The 21,120-nt window shown below is 41.2% G+C and overlaps 1 protein-coding gene across 1 annotated transcript in view; it reads left to right on the forward strand.

The window, feature by feature from the left end:
- The window catches only part of LOC120721224 (CUB and sushi domain-containing protein 1-like), a 412,254-nt gene that overhangs the window by 138,286 nt on the left and 252,848 nt on the right, over positions 1 to 21,120 (forward strand). Inside the window, 1 exon segment of the mRNA XM_040011416.1 lies at positions 10,597 to 10,709. Within this exon segment, the coding sequence (XP_039867350.1) occupies positions 10,597 to 10,709 (113 nt within the window).

Below are 21,120 nucleotides of genomic sequence, written 5' to 3' on the forward strand. Positions count from 1 at the left end.
GGAAAGAACATAATCCCAGTACCTCCTTTCTAAATAAGGATTTCTTGTAATGATTCTCATTTTCTCTGACAGCAAGTTTTCATTTTGTAAGTCACCATTTGTTGAGTTTTAAGCCAAAACAATAAGTCCTTTGTTGTTACGCAAAAAAAAAGACAATGCTGAGTGACAGATGCATTTTACGCAATGTTTATGACACAGCAACAATATATGAGGTTGAGGAGGTGCGAAGGGTGCAATGCACATTATGCCTCGATAGACTTGGAACCAAGGTTGTGTGTGTTTGTGTGAGTGAGACGGAGACAGAGAAATAGAAAGTACTTTAGTCTGAAGGACCTAGAGCCTTGGCTAACAGCCAGAAGTCTGGATACCCATAAACCCTTGCTGATGCTGCTGATGCTAGGCAGAATAGGCTTTTCAAAAAAGCAGTCAAACCTCTGTCACCAGATTTAAACTTTATGTCCCTCCAGATGAAATCTAACAGTGAAATCCAGCATCTAGAGTTTGCTTGGTAAACCTCCACAACCCCAACATTATGTTCAAGTAAAACATTTTTTTTATTGCAATTACTGGATGAAAAGTCTCTGCCAACAACACGGCTTGCTTTAAAAGAATTTTTCACTTGAGTCAGAGTTAGTCGTTTTACGGTCCATTGACTAGATGTATTACCTTATCTTACCATCGAGAAGCAAATCAGTGCTTTTATCAAGTGGAACCACCTTTTAGAACCTCACTGTTTCAAGCTGATATTCACATTCAATAAAACATCATGTTCCAAGAGCCCACTTGAAGCAAACAGTGACCCATGTTAAAACCAGATTCACAGTTAGAAAAACACTGGTCTACAACCCAGTGAGATGTGGCTGGGTGCCAGCTGCCTACTCACTGCTCCTGTTCCTTACCACAGCTTAGACAAATTGGTCCCTGTGGGATTTCGTGAAGCTTTGTACCTATTGTGACCTAAAGTCATGGTGACTCCCCCCCCCAAAAAAAAAAAAAAAATTAAAGCAATTTGCATTTTTAATGCAGGCTATTTTTGCAATATAATTGTAATAATTGGTGTGGATTGCAAGTCAAGGAAAATAAGGAAAAAACATATGGAGGCAACATTTGTGGAATTCAAGGGGGAATTTAATTTGTACTTTAACTATGTGACACTGAGAAAGATATCTATCTATCTATCTATCTATCTATCTATCTATCTATCTATCTAGATAAATGATTTGCTCTGATAATTAAATCAATTTTCGAGATAAAGAGAGACATTTTGCTGATGTGCTTGTTTATGTTGTGCTTGATAAAAACCTTCCACTGCACAGTCATTAGTCACTGTGGTGTCAGGTGCATGTAATTTAACAATTTCGCTGACAATTTGATGTGGAAATTCTATAGTTGAACCATTGGTGGGATGGAAATGCATTGGTTGTTTTTGTTACATACCTGTGTACACATGGGCTAGCACAAAAGCACACAGGCTAGACTGTCTGTGGTTGACAGACAGCTTGACAGACACTTTGGGATTTTCTAGGCTTCAGGCTCAAGTTTAAGGGAATTGCTCTGCAAGGTGTTGCTTGAGGACGCCAGAAAATCAGTAGGGTTCATACTCTCTTATTGCTTGCATAAAGCACCACCGATTGCCAAAGGGCCCTTTAGCAAGGCATACAACTCCTCAGAACACTGCAGCAGTGCTACAGTATACATCTGAATTGTGGCACAGCAGTATCTCAGCGGGTAACTTACACCGAAGATCTTTAATTTACCTCTTGAAAACCAACTTTCTCTTCTCTTCTCCTCAAAAACAAGCAACAGAACAGCATTAAACGTCTCAGGTATACTTTTAAGGGCCAGTGTTTAAAAGTAATGTTTTTTAAAAGATTGCTTAAGGCCAAAATAGCTACCCTTGAGTAGACTGTCAAACTATTCCATTGCCACGGGTCTAAATTAATCTAGCAAATTACATGTCCCTAAGTACAACTTAATATCTTCATTAACAGTGTAACACATTATCTGTGGTTACAATCGATGACATTTATCATATTGGCCCAACAATGTCTTTGCTTGTAGTTTTGATCATGATTTCATGAGTTATAAGAATTCAGAATGATTACAGTAGTTTATTAAGTGTTACACACAGAGTAAAAAGGTCCATCTTGCCTTAGGCCAATCTCTATCATGCCTTCTCTCTCCCACTCACTTCAGATAAGAGGATTCCTGTTTTATTTATTTATTTTTCTTTACCAAAATTTCCCCAAAGTTCAAAATCCTGTTGCCAAGAATGTGTTCATCCATTGTTTCTAGATGCTACAGTGCTTTTTCATAGCATACTGTCTACAGTTTGTACAGGAAACTCTGCCAAGGCAGTAATTTACAACAGATCTTCTACCAACACCGTTTGCTTGCTCACCATGTTCCCTGCCATTTATCTCTGGCTGTTTTTATTAAAGAAAAATCTTCCACCCCTGGAAAAAAAATAAAGTGTCATTTTTTTAAACGTGTTCCCTTCTTTTTAAAGTTTTCTTCCGTTATCTGCTCACTGGTTATCCACTACGCTCTTAATCTGTCTTTATCAAACAAATCACTTCCTGTCTGTTCATTTACTGTGTGCTACGTTGTGTCACGGATAGACTGGTGCTCCATTTGACAATCTTGAAAAATGGTTCAAGGCCCAGAATTAGAGATTTAAACAAGTAAACACAACGCATACATCTATTGTACAAGTGTGTGGTGTATCCAGTGTTGGCAAGTGAAAGCCATATAGTCTACAGTGACTGTGTAGTTTGGTATATTTTCATAAATGCCAGAGCCTAAAGACAGATGAAAAGGGGGGAAAAAAGATAAGTTGAAAAGTTGGCCATCTTCATCCATCAAAAGCAAGAACCTTATATGATATGAGTTGGACCTATCTACCCTTCAAGATCATTGCTATTCTGTCTGACCTCTTACTCCTGCGTGTGTTCCACTTGAACACCTTTAGGACAGTCAGCGTAAATTGCAGTGCGTGCCGTTGTACACAGGCATAGAGAACACTGACAATGTGATTATGATGTATTGTTCTTATTTACAATACAAATCTCAGCATTTTGGAAACAGGCCTGTACAAGGTAGACTCAAATTGACTTAAAATCGGACACGGGACCTTTTGGTTTGTCATGTTGGAAACTCCTGAGTTTGGAGCCCTGCACTTTAAAATGATGATTATTGTTATCCACCTTCTCGGTCAGTGGTTTTAATGTTTTGGTCGATTGGTCTAAATCTGACTCCTCTATTTTTAATCATGGCTTGTACTTAAGCCATCGCTACTCTGCTTATTCATTCGCCGCATGCCCGCAGTAACTTTACTCATGTGACTCATGTAGCATTTGAAAACCTTTATTCCCTGCTTGGTACTTCCTTGTGGGGAGTGATGAGGTCAGAGCATTGATGACAAACATCAATGCTGTATATTTTTTTCATTCGCATATAATCTATTCCACTTCAGCTGGCTGCCTGAAATACAGAGAGCTTCAGAAAGCTGTTTGAACAAACTCTAAAAGCTTAAAAGTTATTGAAATTTTCTGCTTGGTGGACCACTTGTAAGCCAAATTTACCAGAAGAGTGCAAGGACATGTGGTGAAACATTCACTCAGAGTCCCGATTTGAAAGTTTTCTTATTGGGTTAGTACTCTCGTATATGCTAAGTTCACACACACAAAGAGAGGGACTGGGAAGGTAACCTGATGTTTTAAAAGATAAGTGGGGGACATGTAAACACCAAAGTATTCAGTGGGTGTGCTATGTTTCGCTACTTGGTGCCCGATTTGGGTAGATAATAACAATTGGGCATACGATTAAATTAAAGGTTGATTCTGTTCATCTGGACGTAGCATTCCCACTGAAAATGCTACGTCCAGACGAACTGCATCAACCTTTTGGGATTTTCTTTCCTGGATGACTGAGCATGCAACAAGACACTTGTTTGGAGACGGTTAGCTACAACAACAAATTAGTAAAGTGGCAATGGGACCAGGATGTCAAATAAATAGAGGATAGGAGGCTGTCACCACATATTCCTTCTTTAGCTTGTAGTAGACTGCAGGTGATTAGCAACGCTGTTCTGTCCTTCAACAAAACAAGAACTGCAATTCAATCAGACTCAACATGATTTTTCATTTGTTCAGATTTCACAATTTTTTATGTTTCTAGAAAAGCGTTGCCAAGATTTTATGCGTCTCTATATTTATTTTTGTTCAAATGCAGAATATTGTCTTTTCCATGTTTTCCCTAAGTACAATGTGGAGGAGCTATCATAATGAAGTAATTTTGTGAATGCGCTGAGACTAATTTCCGATATGATGGCATGCTTTATTACCACACTACATCCAGTTTAAACACTTATCTCGGTGATTAGAAGAATATGTCACGATCAGAGATGCTAGCTATTTGATAGACTGGTCGGGCAGATACAGATGGACAGTTAGACAGATGGACGAAGAAGCAGAAAGGCACACAGGCAAAATGACTGGCTGGTTGGTTGGTTGACTGTAAAGACCAGCTGGCTGGAATCACTGAGTGGCTGTCTGATTACATAAGCTGGTTGACTGGGTGAACAGTTGACTGACTGCATAAACAGTCAAATATTCCAAAAGCAGCTCACTTATTTTCATATAAATGTCAAACAGGCATAGCACCAGTGTGTTTGCCTGATTGAGAAAGTGAGAGAGAGAGCGCGAGAGAGATGGATGGGGACATGGAATCATGTTGGTCCATCAGTGCAGTGACAGCTAGACGATTACTGCTCGTTAATTGACCGACCGACTGACCAACAGTCTTATGTGTGCGTGTGTGTGCGCACATGTGAATTTGCATCTGTCTCCTGGTCAATCCTCAATTTAAGAACAGAAATCACAGCTCTGTTTTACTCTTAGTGAAAGTTTGGACAGGGAAAAGGAATATTAATGATTGTGTCTGAGCATATTCACTATAATACAGTTTGCCTGAAGTTCATATTTTGGACTGCTTGTGATGATTTACAGCATCTCATTTGTATACACCAAATACTAAAAAAGGCATATAACGCTGCTTTAATCAATTTCCAGTTTATTAAAAACCTGTTTTAGTTAAATATAGATCAAGGTTGATTCCACAGCTTGCTCCAAGCCCTTCTCAAACCTTTGCTGTTTTCATCCCCAGTCATTCCATAATGCATCCAGTACCTCTTTGATCAGTATGGAGCCATCCCCTCTCTAAATCGTTGACCAGTGGCTAAATTTAACCTTGATCCAGAACTAAATGTCCTTGAGAGTTCATATGCCCATGAAATTAAAAATTCAGGAGGAAGGCATCCTCCTGATAATTAGTTATAGCCATTTTACTTTGTTCATGTCTTATTTGTTGAGTGGTGAAATATTAATGTGAGAATGCAAGTGTTGTCCCTTGTGGGCCACTAAGGTGATTTATTGTAGCCTGTGGACAGCTAATTCTCTTTCTGGTTCAGAAAAATAGAAAATGCACAGAAAATGCAGTACACAGGTTTTAAAAGTAGACAGTTTCACACTACCAACGAAAACATTTGGACACGTAGGCACATGATGTGCATTAGTTGACACTAGATGTCCTTACTCCTTACTAACACAAATATAAGTATGCAAACATCTTAAAAGAAAGTGGATTTATTTGTATAATTTAATTACTTTATAAAATAGTAAGCACAAGTAAATTTAGCTTCAATAAAACAAGATAAGCCATCAGAACAGTATAGAACTGATTTATATAGAATAATGAACTAAAATTTCTTTCATTTAATCATAGCAATTGCATTATTACATTAACTTACAGCATCCTCTACTGGATTAAAATAGTTCACAGTTAATTAACCTAGCTACAGGCACTAAAATCCTTAGTCACAGGAAGCACATCAAATTCCAGATAAACAAACAATTAATAAAAGGTACGTTGCATAGACAGGAACAAATAATGGAGGTGTCAGACACTACTGTGGTAAGTTTAAAAAACATTTTTGTTTTTGTACTTTAAGGCAAAACAGTTTTTTCTTACTTCTCAGTTACCCCCTTTCTTGTCTTACTACCCTCCTCCTGCCCCTCTCAGTATTGTCTTTCCTCCATTTTCTCTGTTTCCTTGCTTTCTCTCTGGTTGTTGCTTTCTGCATGCTCCCTTCATCTGTTATTGTCTGTCCTTTGTGTCCTTGCTCTGAGGCCAGAGAATTAGAATTATTCATTTTTCACTGTTCTCTGTTTTCACTGTCCTCTCTTTTGCTCAGTAGTGTAAGTGAATTACTCCTTTTACTGTCTTTTTTTTGTCCATCCACCTTTTTCCCTCTTTTTCTCAAACCTTATTTTCTGGACGTCTACATTTTTTCCACTTTGTCACTTTCATTTTCTCCTTTGTTGCGTCCCATCCCAAAAAAAAAAAAAAAAAAAAATATATATATATATATATATATATATATATATATATATATAATATTAGTATTATATTATATTAGTAGGTTGGTGAATGCAAGCATTGCCTGCTATGCATAAGCACAAGGAACATATTAGCCCCTTAATATCAAAAGAGGTGCATTAGATGTCAGGAGCAGGAAGGCTAGAGAGTAAAACAGTTGGTTTGGGGCTTTTCAGCACTAACAACAAGTGATCCGTAAAGACCAGAAGTTAAATCATATTTTAATTAAAGTTTGGTGGTGAAAAATACCCATTTATTTCAGTGGATGGAATCTTCAGAGTGTGAGAGGCAGACAAAAAACCCTTTTCTTTCTTTAACCTTATACTGAGTGCACAGTTTTCACTCTATAGGCAACATTTTATAACCATTTGGAGAGCAACTTCTTTGGCACTCATGATTATTAAACCAGGTGCATACAAATTATTGTTTTTCTTTCATAAGTCGTTTCTTGAGAGTAGTGCTGAGTGAAATTTCTCACTATTTTTTCCACTATAGTTACACAGAGTCCCATTGCTGTGGTAACCATAGATGCTTAACTGACAGGTGTGAACAACTGACATATATTCATTAGAAATTAATCACTCTAATTAGTAGATTTGTATTTTTCCTCTCTTTGATTGCTGGATGTGTTTTCACAGCCTGTCTCTCTCAGACAAGTATTTGAATGTGACTATACAGGGAGTGCAGAATTATTAGGCAAGTTGTATTTTTGAGGAATAATTTTATTATTGAACAACAACCATGTTCTCAATGAACCCAAAAAACTCATTAATATCAAAGCTGAATGTTTGTGGAAGTAGTTTTTAGTTTGTTTTTAGTTGTAGCTATTTTAGGGGGATATCTGTGTGGGCAGGTGACTATTACTGTGCATAATTATTAGGCAACTTAACAAAAAACAAATATATACCCATTTCAATTATTTATTTTTACCAGTGAAACCAATATAACATCTCCACATCCACAAATATACATTTCTGACATTCAAAAACAAAACAAAAGCCAATCAGCGACCAATATAGCCACCTTTCTTTGCAAGGACACTCAAAAGCCTGCCATCCATGGATTCTGTCAGTGTTTTGATCTGTTCACCATCAACATTGCGTGCAGCAGCAACCACAGCCTCCCAGACACTGTTCAGAGAGGCGTACTGTTTTCCCTCCTTGTAAATCTCACATTTGATGATGGACCACAGGTTCTCAATGGGGTTCAGATCAGGTGAACAAGGTGGCCATGTCATTAGTTTTTCTTCTTTTATACCCTTTCTTGCCAGCCACGCTGTGGAGTACTTGGACGCGTGTGATGGAGCATTGTCCTGCATGAAAATCATGTTTTTCTTGAAGGATGCAGACTTCTTCCTGTACCACTGCTTGAAGAAGGTGTCTTCCAGAAACTGGCAGTAGGACTGGGAGTTGAGCTTGACTCCATCCTCAACCCGAAAAGGCCCCACAAGCTCATCTTTGATGATACCAGCCCAAACCAGTACTCCACCTCCACCTTGCTGGCGTCTGAGTCGGACTGGAACTCTCTGCCCTTTACCAATCCATCCACGGGCCCATCCATCTGGCCCATCAAGACTCACTCTCATTTCATCAGTCCATAAAACCTTAGAAAAACCAGTCTTGAGATATTTCTTGACCCAGTCTTGACGTTTCAGCTTGTGTGTCTTGTTCAGTGGTGGTCGTCTTTCAGCCTTTCTTACCTTGGCCATGTCTCTGAGTATTGCACACCTTGTGCTTTTGGGCACTCCAGTGATGTTGCAGCTCTGAAATATGGCCAAACTGGTGGCAAGTGGCATCTTGGCAGCTGCACGCTTGACTTTTCTCAGTTCATGGGCAGTTATTTTGCACCTTGGTTTTTCCACACGCTTCTTGCGACCCTGTTGACTATTTTGAATGAAACGCTTGATTGTTCGATGATCACGCTTCAGAAGCTTTGCAATTTTGAGACTGCTGCATCCCTCTGCAAGATATCTCACTATTTTTGACTTTTCTGAGCCTGTCAAGTCCTTCTTTTGACCCATTTTGCCAAAAGAAAGGAAGTTGCCTAATAATTATGCACACCTGATATAGGGTGTTGATGTCATTAGATCACACCCCTTCTCATTACAGAGATGCACATCACCTAATATGCTTAATTGGTAGTAGGCTTTCGAGCCTATACAGCTTGGAGTAAGACAACATGCATGAAGAGGATGATGTGGACAAAATACTCATTTGCCTAATAATTCTGCACTCCCTGTAATACCTGGCCCGAAATAGACCTGCAACATTTTCAGTCTATCCAAACCAATTTTTCTATGTGTCAGTATCCCTGGCTGTCTGTATTTTTGAGTATGGATATACGGTGCCGGGAAACGCAAACACATTTCTTTTCAGTCAGTCATCTTAAGTCAAGATCAGGTCACACTAGAGTTTAAAGGCAAATCATCACAGCTTCAAGTGTGTAAGCTGACATTCACAGTTTAAACCTGCTCTTCTATTCACACACAAACGTAATAGTGGATTTAAAAAAAAAAAAAAACCTGACACTGACTTACAGAAGAGGACTAGATTTTCAAGCATCTGGTCACCCTGCCTTGGGTTTTCAAAATAAATACACTTATAGGAAATAAACTGGACTTTTTAAAGTGTTACGTTTTTAAAAAGTCACTAATTATCAAATGTTTTAATGTAATGACATTGCCAAAATATAAGAGCCCCTAATTAGTTTCAGAATTTCAGATGTTTGAAATGATCAGAATTTAAAAATAAACTTAACCCATGATTTATGTAAGTGTCATGGATTGTTCTGTGAGAGGCAGGTTTTGGACCCAAAGGCAGGACTAATGCTGAATTCTAACATAATACAAAATAATGCAGGTGCAGACACAAGATAACTTCTAGGACAACTTCTACAATCTTCTAGGAGGCAAAACTGCGAGGGAGAACACGACCAAGAACAGAAGCAAAGTGAGGGTATAAGTACAAAAATGGAGATCAGGGCAGAGTGGATACACCTGAGGAAACACAGCTGAGCTGATACTAACCAATGAGACAAGGGGAAGCAGAACTGAACCTAGCTCACGCGAGACAAGGGTCTATCAAGATAAAACAGAAAGTAATAAAGACTGGGACCAGGACTTAGACATACTAACATGACAGAACAAAACGGGACACAAAACACAAAGACAGGACACTGAGGGACCAGAACAACATGGGAGCATGAGAGGGGAGTCAGAAAGGGATACAAACACAGAGAAGAGACTAGGACAGGCTGGATATGAATGGAAACTAATATCATCATCAGAAAAGCATAGAAAAAAACTCAAAAGCACTAGGGAACAATAAAATACTTCAAAGAATGAGATATAGAACAGGAACATAAATCAAATCCCAAAAGAAATGAATCATGAGTCCACAACAAAAACTCGAAATGCTGGGTCAAAAACCGGCATTCATCTTTTTACCCTATTATTATCAACAGCTATTTGCCCCTAGCTTTTTTTTTAAGCAACAATTCCTCTGTAGTCTTGTCTTTCACACTCTCCAGACGTGGCATAGTTTAGTTTTTTTAGTGCTGCTTAAAATTGCTTTGGCCAAAAATATGTGTAGGAAAAACCCTGCATATTTCCTACACTGATTTTATTCGTTTCCTTTCAGTCACATATATTTATGTTAACCTTGTAAAGAAGAATCTACAGGCATCCAAATATTTCTAACCTTATATCACCTCTACTGGCTCTTTCATTATGACGAAGCAGTAGTTATATTCAGAACATACCATCCAAGATTAAAATATCAAATATAGTCTTTTACTTTGACCACCAAACTGTTCCAGTGAAGCGTATCCTGTCTGCAGTCACGTGTCGGTACTCATGACATGATCAGTTATCATGGCGGTTCTTTTGCTTTGTTGCAGATTCAGAGATTTTGTGGGAAAAGCCACAAACTACAAATTGCATTTCTTCAGCGTCAGAGAAAAAACACGCAAATAGGAGAGACCTCGTTTCAGTGGGAACCTTTATTGTTTTATTCTTAATGATAACATCAACATAGCCATGTACTTACAGCTCCATGTTTCAGGTTTTCATAAACATTTGCCTAAAGGTTTGCCTCATTATTAGTTTCCAGAAATGGGCTGTCTTGCTGTTTCAATAATTTACTTTTTCCTCTTTTGCAGGTTGTCAGGATTCATGCTGCCCTCCCCTGTAGTCAGCAGTGGATCCATATTGGCCTTGTGGTTTACCACAGATTTTGCTGTGAGTGCACAGGGTTTCAAAGCTGTGTATGAAGGTAAGAAAACGTGTCATTGTGTTCATGTGTATGAGTGGTCCTTTCAGAGATAACAGTGATAAATTGGAACCTGCATATTGTTGGTATGGTGCGGAAAATGCATTGTACTGTAAGATTTTCAAGAAAAGAATGTGTGAAAGTCCTTTTTGTTATACGATAGTTACAGGTCCTGTAACTTGTGTGTGTGCTGAGACTTTGACCATACTAATGGAGCTGAATGTAATGCTTAACACTTTGTTTGCTGTTGTTTTTGTTTAGAGGTTTTTCTATTTTATCAGTGATTAATCAAACATCTTCTCAGTGATGACCTGGTGTTTTGGATTAGAAAATAGAGCAGGAGAAATTATTTGTTTTTTTTTTTGTTTTCTTTTTCTTTTTTTGATGGAGTCAGTCAGGTGTGGCTGTTTGTAGCTCTAGAAATCAGGCAAGCAAACTCTCAGTTGATCAAGCACTTATAAGCATCCAACAAATTTGTGTACGATTAAGGTGAAGCTCCATAGATTAGCTATGCTTTTGATTTATGGGATTAACTGTTCATTTTCATAGTTCTGCATGACCGAACCTGGGCTTGCAGCCCAGAGCTGTTGTTTTGGCCATCAGTCGATTAGTTGGAACTACTTAAATACACCATACATTATATGTATACAAATACTATATCCATGCATTCATTTTTCTTTATTGTGATTTCCACAATAAGAGTTGAATGTTCAGTTTTGATGTGTCTCTTATGTGTGTGTGTTTTGTACAAAAGACTGTTCCATGTCTGCGTGCCTGGTACGACACAAATCCTTAGCCTGACCTTTTGAAGATGTGCATACACACATGGAGTGCACACTTAAACACATACATATATATTTCATTACGTTTGTGTAACAGTTCATCTATGAATGATGAACTTTAAATATCAAAGACTAATTCAAGAGACAGGATCTTCACACTGACTCCAGTGTGTGAGTGCATGTTTGTTTCACATAAATGTTACTCTCTGTGCACATCTTCTTCTTCTTTTTGCAGTGTGTCTGTGTGTGTTTCTAGATGTGTCCCATTCATGTGTTCATGTATATTGAAAGAAAACCCTTTCTTACCTTTGTTCCTTTTCCCATCTGTGGGGACCCTTAAGTGTGTTTATAGCCTCAGGATTGATTGGTAGTGCGTTTTTTTGAGACTGTGTGTAAATCCAAGCAAGACATGGCATTTATAAATAGTTTGGGTTGTCCTGTCTATAGTTGGGATTGTCTGTCATGTGACCTATCTATATCCATACAGTATGTGCAAGCACTAGTACTGAACACATGATTTTTACAGCCTGTGCATTGCTGCAGAACCTCATGCTCTGTTCAAATAATATATTTACGTTCCTCCGTATTTTATCAATGAAAAAGCAGAAAGATGAAGAAAGTATATTTGAAAGGGGCAGTTGGCTTGCATTAGGTGTAATAATTTATTTGTTTCACAATTTCACTCTCTTTCGGTTTCCTGACAGCATAAGCAGACAAATATCGAAATGATAATTGTTTTGGGGGGAGCAATGGGAGCAGGACAGAAACAAAAAATGACCACAATAGCTGCAAATCATGCTAACAGTTACAAAAGTAAATTCTAATATAATGTGTTAAAAGATCAGGTATTAATCTGTTCCATTTCTTAAACTGCCTGACAATTTCAGAAAGAACTGGGAACAATCAGAACATGGGGTGCCACCAGCATCCCCTGCCCCGGCAGCTGCTGGAGTGAGCGGTCGGTATGGTGAAAGTCTGTCCTGGTGCAACACCACCATGCACCCCGGGCCAGGCATGTGCATCCGGTACACCACTTCTGTTAGCCGCTCCACGACCTCCGCCGGCCCTTTCCAGTGGCTGCAGAGCTTGGCGGACACTCCTCTCTTGCAAACCGGGCAGTACACCCAAACCTTGTCGCCAGGCACGGAAGCTCCCCCTCGGCACCTGGTGTCGTCGGCTCTTTTCTGTCGTACTCTGGCACTGGCCTGGGGCTGGCGGGTGTAGTCATGAACCACTGGCGGGTGTAGTCATGAACCACCTGCAGCCGCTCCCTCAGCCTCCTGTAGTAGTCCATCTCTGGCCCACCATCAATCCCTGGCTCGGGGGGGGGGACCCGAACACCAAATCCCTCCGCTGGCTGTGGCCTGAGCAGTAGCCACGCCCAGTGCCTCCTGGGCCCGCTCCTACTGCCGCCGACAGTAGCGGCACTCGACAGCCATGCAGGGCCGTCTGGAGAGGGCATCAGCGTTGCCATGCTGTCGACCTGAGCCAAGTTAAAGATGCATGGTCAGTGCACAGGAGGAACCGGCAGCCGTGCAAGTATGGCCAGAAGTGCCGCACCGCCAGCACTATGGCGAGCAGCTCCCGCCGAGTCACGCAGTAGTAGTTCCTCTCGGCTCCCCCCAGAGCACGGCTGAAGTATGCCACCATTAGTTCTCCAGCCTCATCCTGCTGTGAAAGGACCGCCCCAACTCCTACATTGCTAGCGTCAGTGTCCACAATGAAAGATTGCCGAGCGTCGGGGTAGGTTAGGACTGGAGCTCTGGTGAGGGCCTCCTTCAGCTGTGCCAAAGCCGCAGCGCAGGCATCACCCCAGCCAAACGGCTGGCTCTTATCAGTCAGGCGGTGGAGAGGGCTGGCTATCATCATGAACCCCTTGATGAACTGGCAGTAGTAAGAGGCTAGGCCCAGGAAGCTCCGCAGTTCTTTGACATTCGATGGAGTTGGCCAGTCCAGGACCGCAGCCACCTTTGCGGGGTCGGTGGCGATACCTTGAGCGCCGATCACAAGGCCCAAGAACGTGGTCTCTTTCGCCAACAGCTGGCACTTCGTAGGATTGAGTCGCAGCCCAGCTTGTCGGATGGTACTGAAGGCCTCGCTCAGGTGGGACAGTGCACTGTTGAAGTCGCCACCGCGCACCAACAGGTTATCCAGGTACACAACGCAGTGGCTACAAGGGATGTTCACGAGCACCCTCTCCATCAGCCTCTCGAACATCGTTGGCATTGCAGAGCCCAAATGGCATGACCCTGAACTGCCACAGCCCCTGTCCGATGGTGAATGCAATCTTAGGCCTTGCTTCGGAGGCTAGCTCCACCTGCCAGTAACTGCTGCATAGGTCGAGGGAGCTGAACCAGCTGGAGCCGGTAATGTAATCCAGGGCCTCGTCGATCCGCGGAAGCACTGCACTGCACTGAGATGGCGAAAAATCCACGCAGAACCTCGGGCTGCCATCCTTCTTTCCCACCAGGACCACGGGTGCCGCCCATGGGCTGTTGGATGGCTCGAACACCCCAGCCGCAATGATCTCACGGATCTTTTCCTCCGCCACCTGCCGTTTCGAGAGGGGCAGCCGGCGTGGGCGCAGACGGATGGGTTGAGCAGAGCCGGTGTCGATGGTGTGCTGGACCAGCCCCGTCTGCCTGCAGTCTTTGTCACTGATGGCAAAGATGTCCACATTCTCGTCCAGGAGGCACCTGAACTGCTGGCGTTGGTCAATGTTAAGACCTACACTGCTGCGCTGCCACAGGTCATCAATAGCCTTGGTTGTCTCAGTCGAGGGAGGTTTGTCGGGCTTAGAGGCTGGGGCTGAGGTGAATAGAGATGATCCAGAGATACCGGCACCCGAAGTCTGTTGAGCGGCAGCTGCCAGAAGCCTGGCTTGTCTGTCTCTGGTCCCCCCCATTCCCAGCTTTTGACTGCCCTGGAGGGCCAGAGTCTCTGTACTAAGAGTGATGGCCAGCTTCACGGTGTCAACGCAGGCCCCCCAGCGGGTCAGCAGATCAAGGCCGATGATGCACTGATCTTGGACGTCAGAAAGCCAGAAGTCATGCACCAGCTCCAGATCCTTCACTCGGATCTGCAACGGTTTCTTCCCCCGCAAGTCAGTTCTCTCCCCCGTCACAGTCATCAGCTGGTCGGTGGGTGACCAACCCATCACAAGCGGCCCGGACGTTCCAGGGTGTACACCAGGTCGTATTAGGGAAATGGTAGACCCCGTGTCTACCAGGGCCCGGCAGGGCTGGTCCTCAATACGGCAGCTCAGGTAGTGTTCCTTGAGGTGCCCGACTCGGTCCACTACCATGCATCATCCTTGGAGGGGGGCAGGAAGCTGGAGCGGTGGTCCCCTCACTACACCACGCTGTCGGGACCCGTTGGGGGACTTACATGGGTGGTCGCTTCCTCGCTCCTCAATTGCCAGCTCCCCAAGCAGCGAATGCTCTCCTCGACGGCTTGCTCCAGCCTCTGAATGCCTCTCTTCATTCCGGCCAGGGTGAGCTATCCCACTTCTGACACCAATGTGGCGAGCTCAGGCAAAGAGACAGAGGTGTCGTTGGTCTTGCTTCCCCATATTGCCAGGGAGCACAGCAGTTTATTTTCAACAGAAAATCACTGCCGCTAACCCAACTGCTTGGCGTAGCTCTAGCATAACAACAAGAAGAAAAAGGCGCTCTCTCACCCAGAAAACACACAGTCGCAGAGAAAGCGCGTCACATGGTATTCATGGCAACATAACGCTGCCACCTGAAACAACAGAACACAGCCGTCAAACAAAACCCAAACGGCCCTGACCCGCTAAATTATGAATGGCTTTTTGACCTGCATAACAGAAAAACACTTCTTAGCTGTCTCATCAAGAACTTCACTTTAAAGCTTGGCATAAAAAATATAAAAAACGTCTCTGCTCCTGTCACCAATTAGGCAAAATCCAAATCAACAATTATATTTAGTTTTAAGATATTTCAGTGTTGTTTGATTTCTTCTAATTCATTAAGAAAGTGGGACCACCTAAAATGTTCGGATTCAGATTTGAAGGGTGAACGTGATGTTAGGAATGTGCATTTAACGGTTAAGCCATGTGAATATACAGACTACACTGTCAATGTCTAAAAAAAATAAAAACAAAAAAATATGTCAATTTGAATATTATTCTAAAAAAATGTTAAGAATGTGTCACAAAGACAGGAACTTGAATTCATAACTATTTAGTATTTACTGTCACTACTGGAGACTTTTATGGGGGGACTGCATGATCACAGTAAGACTGTTAGACTGACTGGAAGTAATGGTCTTCCTGATTTGAACCCAAGTATTGATTTGGTATTGGACTTCAGGGCTCATCTCAGTTTGTCTACAACAAACACCATGTTTGTGCATAAGTATACTTGGCACCAGGACACCCTAGGTTTTAACTGCATCATCAGATCTTTACCTATGTCTTTGACACATAAGTAAAAGGTGGAGCTGAGCTGCTAACTTATCACCACCTGATGGTGAGTTGGATTACATGTAGCAAAGGTGCCCTCAGAGTATCTAGCAAAACCCTATTTGCCAGGGATCTTCAACTCGCAACTAAGCTTCGGCAGCACTCCAAAACAGGATTGGGAACATTAAGTCTGAGTGGATAATGTTTTCCACCTTCATTGTTGCCATGTCATGTCAACAATACCAGAAACAAATGTTGCTGGCCAGTGTTGTCACACTGAAGAAGCTGTCCTATCAAGTTTATTTGGCTCGTGGGACCCTACAGACAGCAAATAGGCACCAACAGACAAAGCAGAGCATGACTCTGACAGTGACTGATTGAAAAACATAGGTGTGTGTAGTTAAGAGGGGCTTTGAAACAAGACTTTCTGTTGACCTCGAAGGGATTCTGACACCCTGTCGGACGACTCTGGAGGTAGAAGCAACTTTCTGCCTACACTGTTTTTGGTTTGGATGAGGTGCTTCTGACTTCAACTGGGGATATAATCAAACTGTGAAAGGGATACTCAGTAGGGTTAGAGATCTCCTCAATCTGATAGATATGCCTTCAGTAGAAAGCACAGAGTCTGTGTATGAGGGGATGACTCGGTCATTCAAGTAGTTAAACAAAAAAAGTCTCTGGTGGCTGCACCCCTTGGAAGGATGACATTCACCTGATTCCCCTTAAGGATGTCGTGGGGCTATTCTGGTTGACACTCATTTTGCAACATTATCTGGAAGTTGGGGACAGTGCCCTTGGATTCATGAAAATATGTGTCTCAGTCCGCAGCAAATCTTTCACTATCCTTTATCAGATTGCCTCCTTGTCTTTCTTTTCCCATGACATTCTCTTCTACATTACTTAAGAGGTTTTTTTGCACCTCTTCATTTAAACTGAACCACACTAGAATAGAATCCATTTTTTTCTATTGCCGTTAACAACCAGTCTCTGTCTGTATATGCCCCTGTCTCTGCTCACATAGCCAATTCACTTAACAAATCTTCTCTCAGTTCTATCCTTTTATTAAAGGAGACCAAATTGAACTATAAGTCTGAGCACATAGCTTACTGATAAGACCCCAGTCACCTAAGAGAGGGATAGATAGAGTGAGAGGAGAAAGAAGGGGGGGTTGGGGTGGGTGGGTGGGTGCTGTCAAATAAAGCTATAAGTGGTGAAAAAGCAAGCCTTACTGATAAAAAAAAGCAGGTTTGCATACCAACTCTGCAAGGCACGATAATCATCAATTAATTTCCCCTGAAGCAGAAAGAGAAAGAGGGGAAAGAAAAATGCAGAGAAAGAATTAAATAGAGAATCTGAAAGAGAGAGAGAGGTGTAGAGATAGATAACCAGGAAGAGTTGATAAACAGAAGGGTGGCATTCATATCTGTCTATATTTCTCATTTGTTGACTTCACGACACAATATAATACCAGAAGACCAACATCCAAAATGAGATCACGATCACTCTCCCCTTAAAAAAAAACACAAAAAAAAAAAAACAGAAGACACGACTGGAAGAAGGAAAAAAATGAGAAGTGCTTCACTCATCTTTTATTAACAGTCATGATGCTATGATGGCGTTTGGGGGGTCCTGAATTTAGAATTTTTGTCACATGCAATTCTCCCCTCTCCCTCGCCATCACCTCCATCTGTTTCCCCTAGAAAATAGCAGTCATAAAATCATTTGAAATATTTATGTGCTCTTACAGCTGCTTCATCAGGAGTTAGACCTGTAGCCTTAGCTATGGAAACTATATGGATTTTGACGTGTGTGTCCAATAGAACTCTTTTTTTCACAATTCTACTTATTTTTGATTTCTTGGTGCACATTCCTGTTTGAGCTGGGTGCAAAATGCTGAAAGTTATAAATAGTTAAACTTTTAGTAAAAAGCTGCCTCGCCTCAAATAAGTTCGCAATTGTCACTTAGCAACAAGGAGCACTACCAGCACTTCCCCCGAGCATTTGTTAAGTGCTGCTACCTGTAAGAAGAAACCCAGCAGATACAAAGCCTTACTTTTGCATTCACAAAGTAAATGAACTGTTTGTTGTTGTTTTCTATTGTGAGTGTAGCTGAAGTGCTTTTTCCCCACCCATATGATATGCCAGTCTATTTCTTTTGTTTTAAAACAATATAATAGAAATGCAAAGCGATGACAGACCTTTATTTTCTCTTATCAAATACATTAACAGCTGTAAACAGTTTAGCATACCCTCATTGCAATTGTGCTCTCAAGGGGCAGCAGAATAATGCACTCCAAAAACTGCTCAGAAAGAGCCCAAGGCAGCGACTCATCCTCCAAACAACTCTCACTCCAATTTGATCGTTGATTCGCAACAAGCACAATTCCACTGACGTCCTACTTTATGTCCCACAAGTCTGAAAGTAAATGCTTAGTTTTCTGGACAGTTGTAGCTTTTCCTAAAAAGATTATTTAACCATTAATACAAAACAGAAAATCCGGTTCAAAGTCTTAATTAATGTTGTACACTATACCACTTTACACTAACACGTACAAATGTGCCCACACTCACAAAGAAAGAGCCTGAGTGTACTTTTGTTTTTCTTTGTATTCCCTAAGCTAGCTGCAGAGTTTCTCCTCCTGTTGAGGGACTTCTGTGAAGAAAATAAAATGACCTGGAAACTGTTAAAAGGGGCTTTGCACTTTAAAGACACACACACACACACACACACACACACACACACATTCCCCTATGGCATCACTAGGCATAGGCATCACTCTGGTAAAGCAACAGAGTGAAGACAAGAATGTGTGAATGCGGATCAGGGAAGTAAAAGAAGACCGCCTGCTTGTGTGTGTACATATTCAGGCACATGTGTTACTGCTGGTCATGAGTATTTTGTTGTTGTTGTGGTAATATCCACTGTGTCATTATCTGTATGTTATTATGAGGTGTCACTTTTACACCGCATTACAACATGTAATGTGTGTGTACCCATGCCTGAATGTGTGTGTATCTGTAAAATTGCAGGAAGTTCATCCCCTTTGGTGTTGGCATTTCCTCCCTCTCTCTCCTCTCTCTCTCTCTCTCTCTCTCTCTCTCTCTCTCTCTCCCTCTGTCTGTCTGTCCGTGGTGTAGACTGGTGTAGAATCCATTAGGAACACTTCTAGGAGCTTCCAAATCTTGCTGACTTGATGCAAGGCTTTGCACAGACTGTGGCAAGAGCCCTGTAGCCACCATCCATTGGACGAGATGCAAAAAGATCGCAGCCTCCTGCTTGGGGATTTTGGGTCCTTACTCATGATGTTACACATAAGAAAGATTTATTCATCTAGAGTTTTTTCCGATGCCTCTAGCCAGATAGTTTTCATAGTGGAGCCTTTATTTCACAGAGTTTCGCCGTACTAAATCTCAGAGGGTTGCAAATAGCCATTGCAGAAAATTGCACTATTGTAGAAGGAGTCGTGGCATAATATGAATACAAAATACGGTGTGTTGGCAGACAAAAATATTATTTAGAGGAGTGGTCTTCAAACTTAAGTTTTATGGATAGTAGTTTATAATGAAGGCATATGAGCCTCTATGTTTATCTTAAATATGTCTTTTGCAGCTTATTATGTTAATTTCACCATACATTCACTTATTCAACATTAATTCAGTCAGACTGTTTACCTCAACAGCCAAATAACTTATTTCATTTTTTAAAATTAGGTATGTAGTTATTTGTTTTTTCTGCTTACTACTATCCTCAGAATCACTGATTCTTTTAACAGCAGGGTTTAGTAAGCCTCAAAGTGCTCCTGCTGTTTGCATTAAAGTTAGTAACACTGGAAATGTACTGGACAAAAATAGTTGGCTTCATGGGGATTTAACTGATTCATTGATTTTATGATATTTCCCTCCAGCTATTGTTGTAGTCAGAGAAAGTTTGCCTCTATAGAGACATTAGAAAGAGAAATCAATCATTACAGATGCCATTAATAAGTTCAAATAGTATAGTTATTCTATTGAATGAACCTCCTGTGGAGGAAATTGTGCTTACAGCTTGCAAATAAAAACAAAAGACTCGAAACATTAAAAACATAGGTGCAGCCCTAGTCTTTGTTAGGAGGGAATTTATGTGAACTGTTACAGTTCATGAAATCAAAGTTTCTTTCTTTAATGAGATAGTGAGAGAAAAAAAGGAACACAACTACATTATTCTCATAGATCCAGAGAGCTTGGTCTATCTCATGTTGCACTTTAAAATCCATTTTCTACCTTCCTTTATTTACAGCTTACCACCAATCTACTGGATCCAGCTGGATCTTTAGAGATTACCACACGCACCAGTGATTCCTAAAAATATCTCACATCACACTTTCCATTATGCTGTGGAGGCTGTCTGGATAATTCAGTCAGCGCTATTTCTTCTAAACACTATAACTGCTGAGATAAACTGACTGTGTTCTATATTTAACATTTATAGATTCCCGATAATAACTGTTTTCACTACGTCGTAGAACTATTGGCGAAGGCAATAGAGACTCGGTCGATTTGAATGAATGTTAAATTCTAAACAAGCCTTAGTCATTCTAAAGGAACATGAATTGATTAGGGTTCCCTTTTTGATGAACTCGCTGAGGAAAGCGGTTGAATACATACCAGTGTAACTGTATAAAATATTGGCAGCATGAAATGGAAATTAGTGAGATTATTGAGACTCAATTGATGTTTATGTGACTATCCCTTAATAAGATGTTATAAAGTAAAGCTTCTCCACCCTCCACCCCCAAACATATGTCTTCATATCTTAAATGAATGGCAGCAGGAAACTAAGTGACTAAAAGTTATTCATACAAAAACTCAAATGTCACTTCCTTCCATTCTGAATAATGATTTATTTAGGCGTGAAATCAGTGATTATATTACAACTGACATTTACTGCATTTCACTGTTACCAATGCATAGCCTATTTTTTCTTCATATCGACCTGTTATCCCTTGGTCCTATCAGTATCTGTGTGCCCTTCATTGAGAATAATAGGCTTGCGTGTTTCGTCTAAGCCAATGGATTCAGCAGGGAAGCTTCTTAGAGCAAACACAGCAAATCATTAAAGGAAGGAAAGACTACTGGTGTATTTGTCAACTTGGACAGTCAGGTGCTGCTACACATTTGTGTATCTGTGTGCTCAGAAGAGGTGAAGAGAGTGAAAGAGTGAGAGAGG

The sequence above is a fragment of the Simochromis diagramma genome, unplaced genomic scaffold (assembly GCF_900408965.1).
Source record: "Simochromis diagramma unplaced genomic scaffold, fSimDia1.1 OVJJ01000603.1, whole genome shotgun sequence".
NCBI lineage: Eukaryota > Metazoa > Chordata > Actinopteri > Cichliformes > Cichlidae > Simochromis > Simochromis diagramma.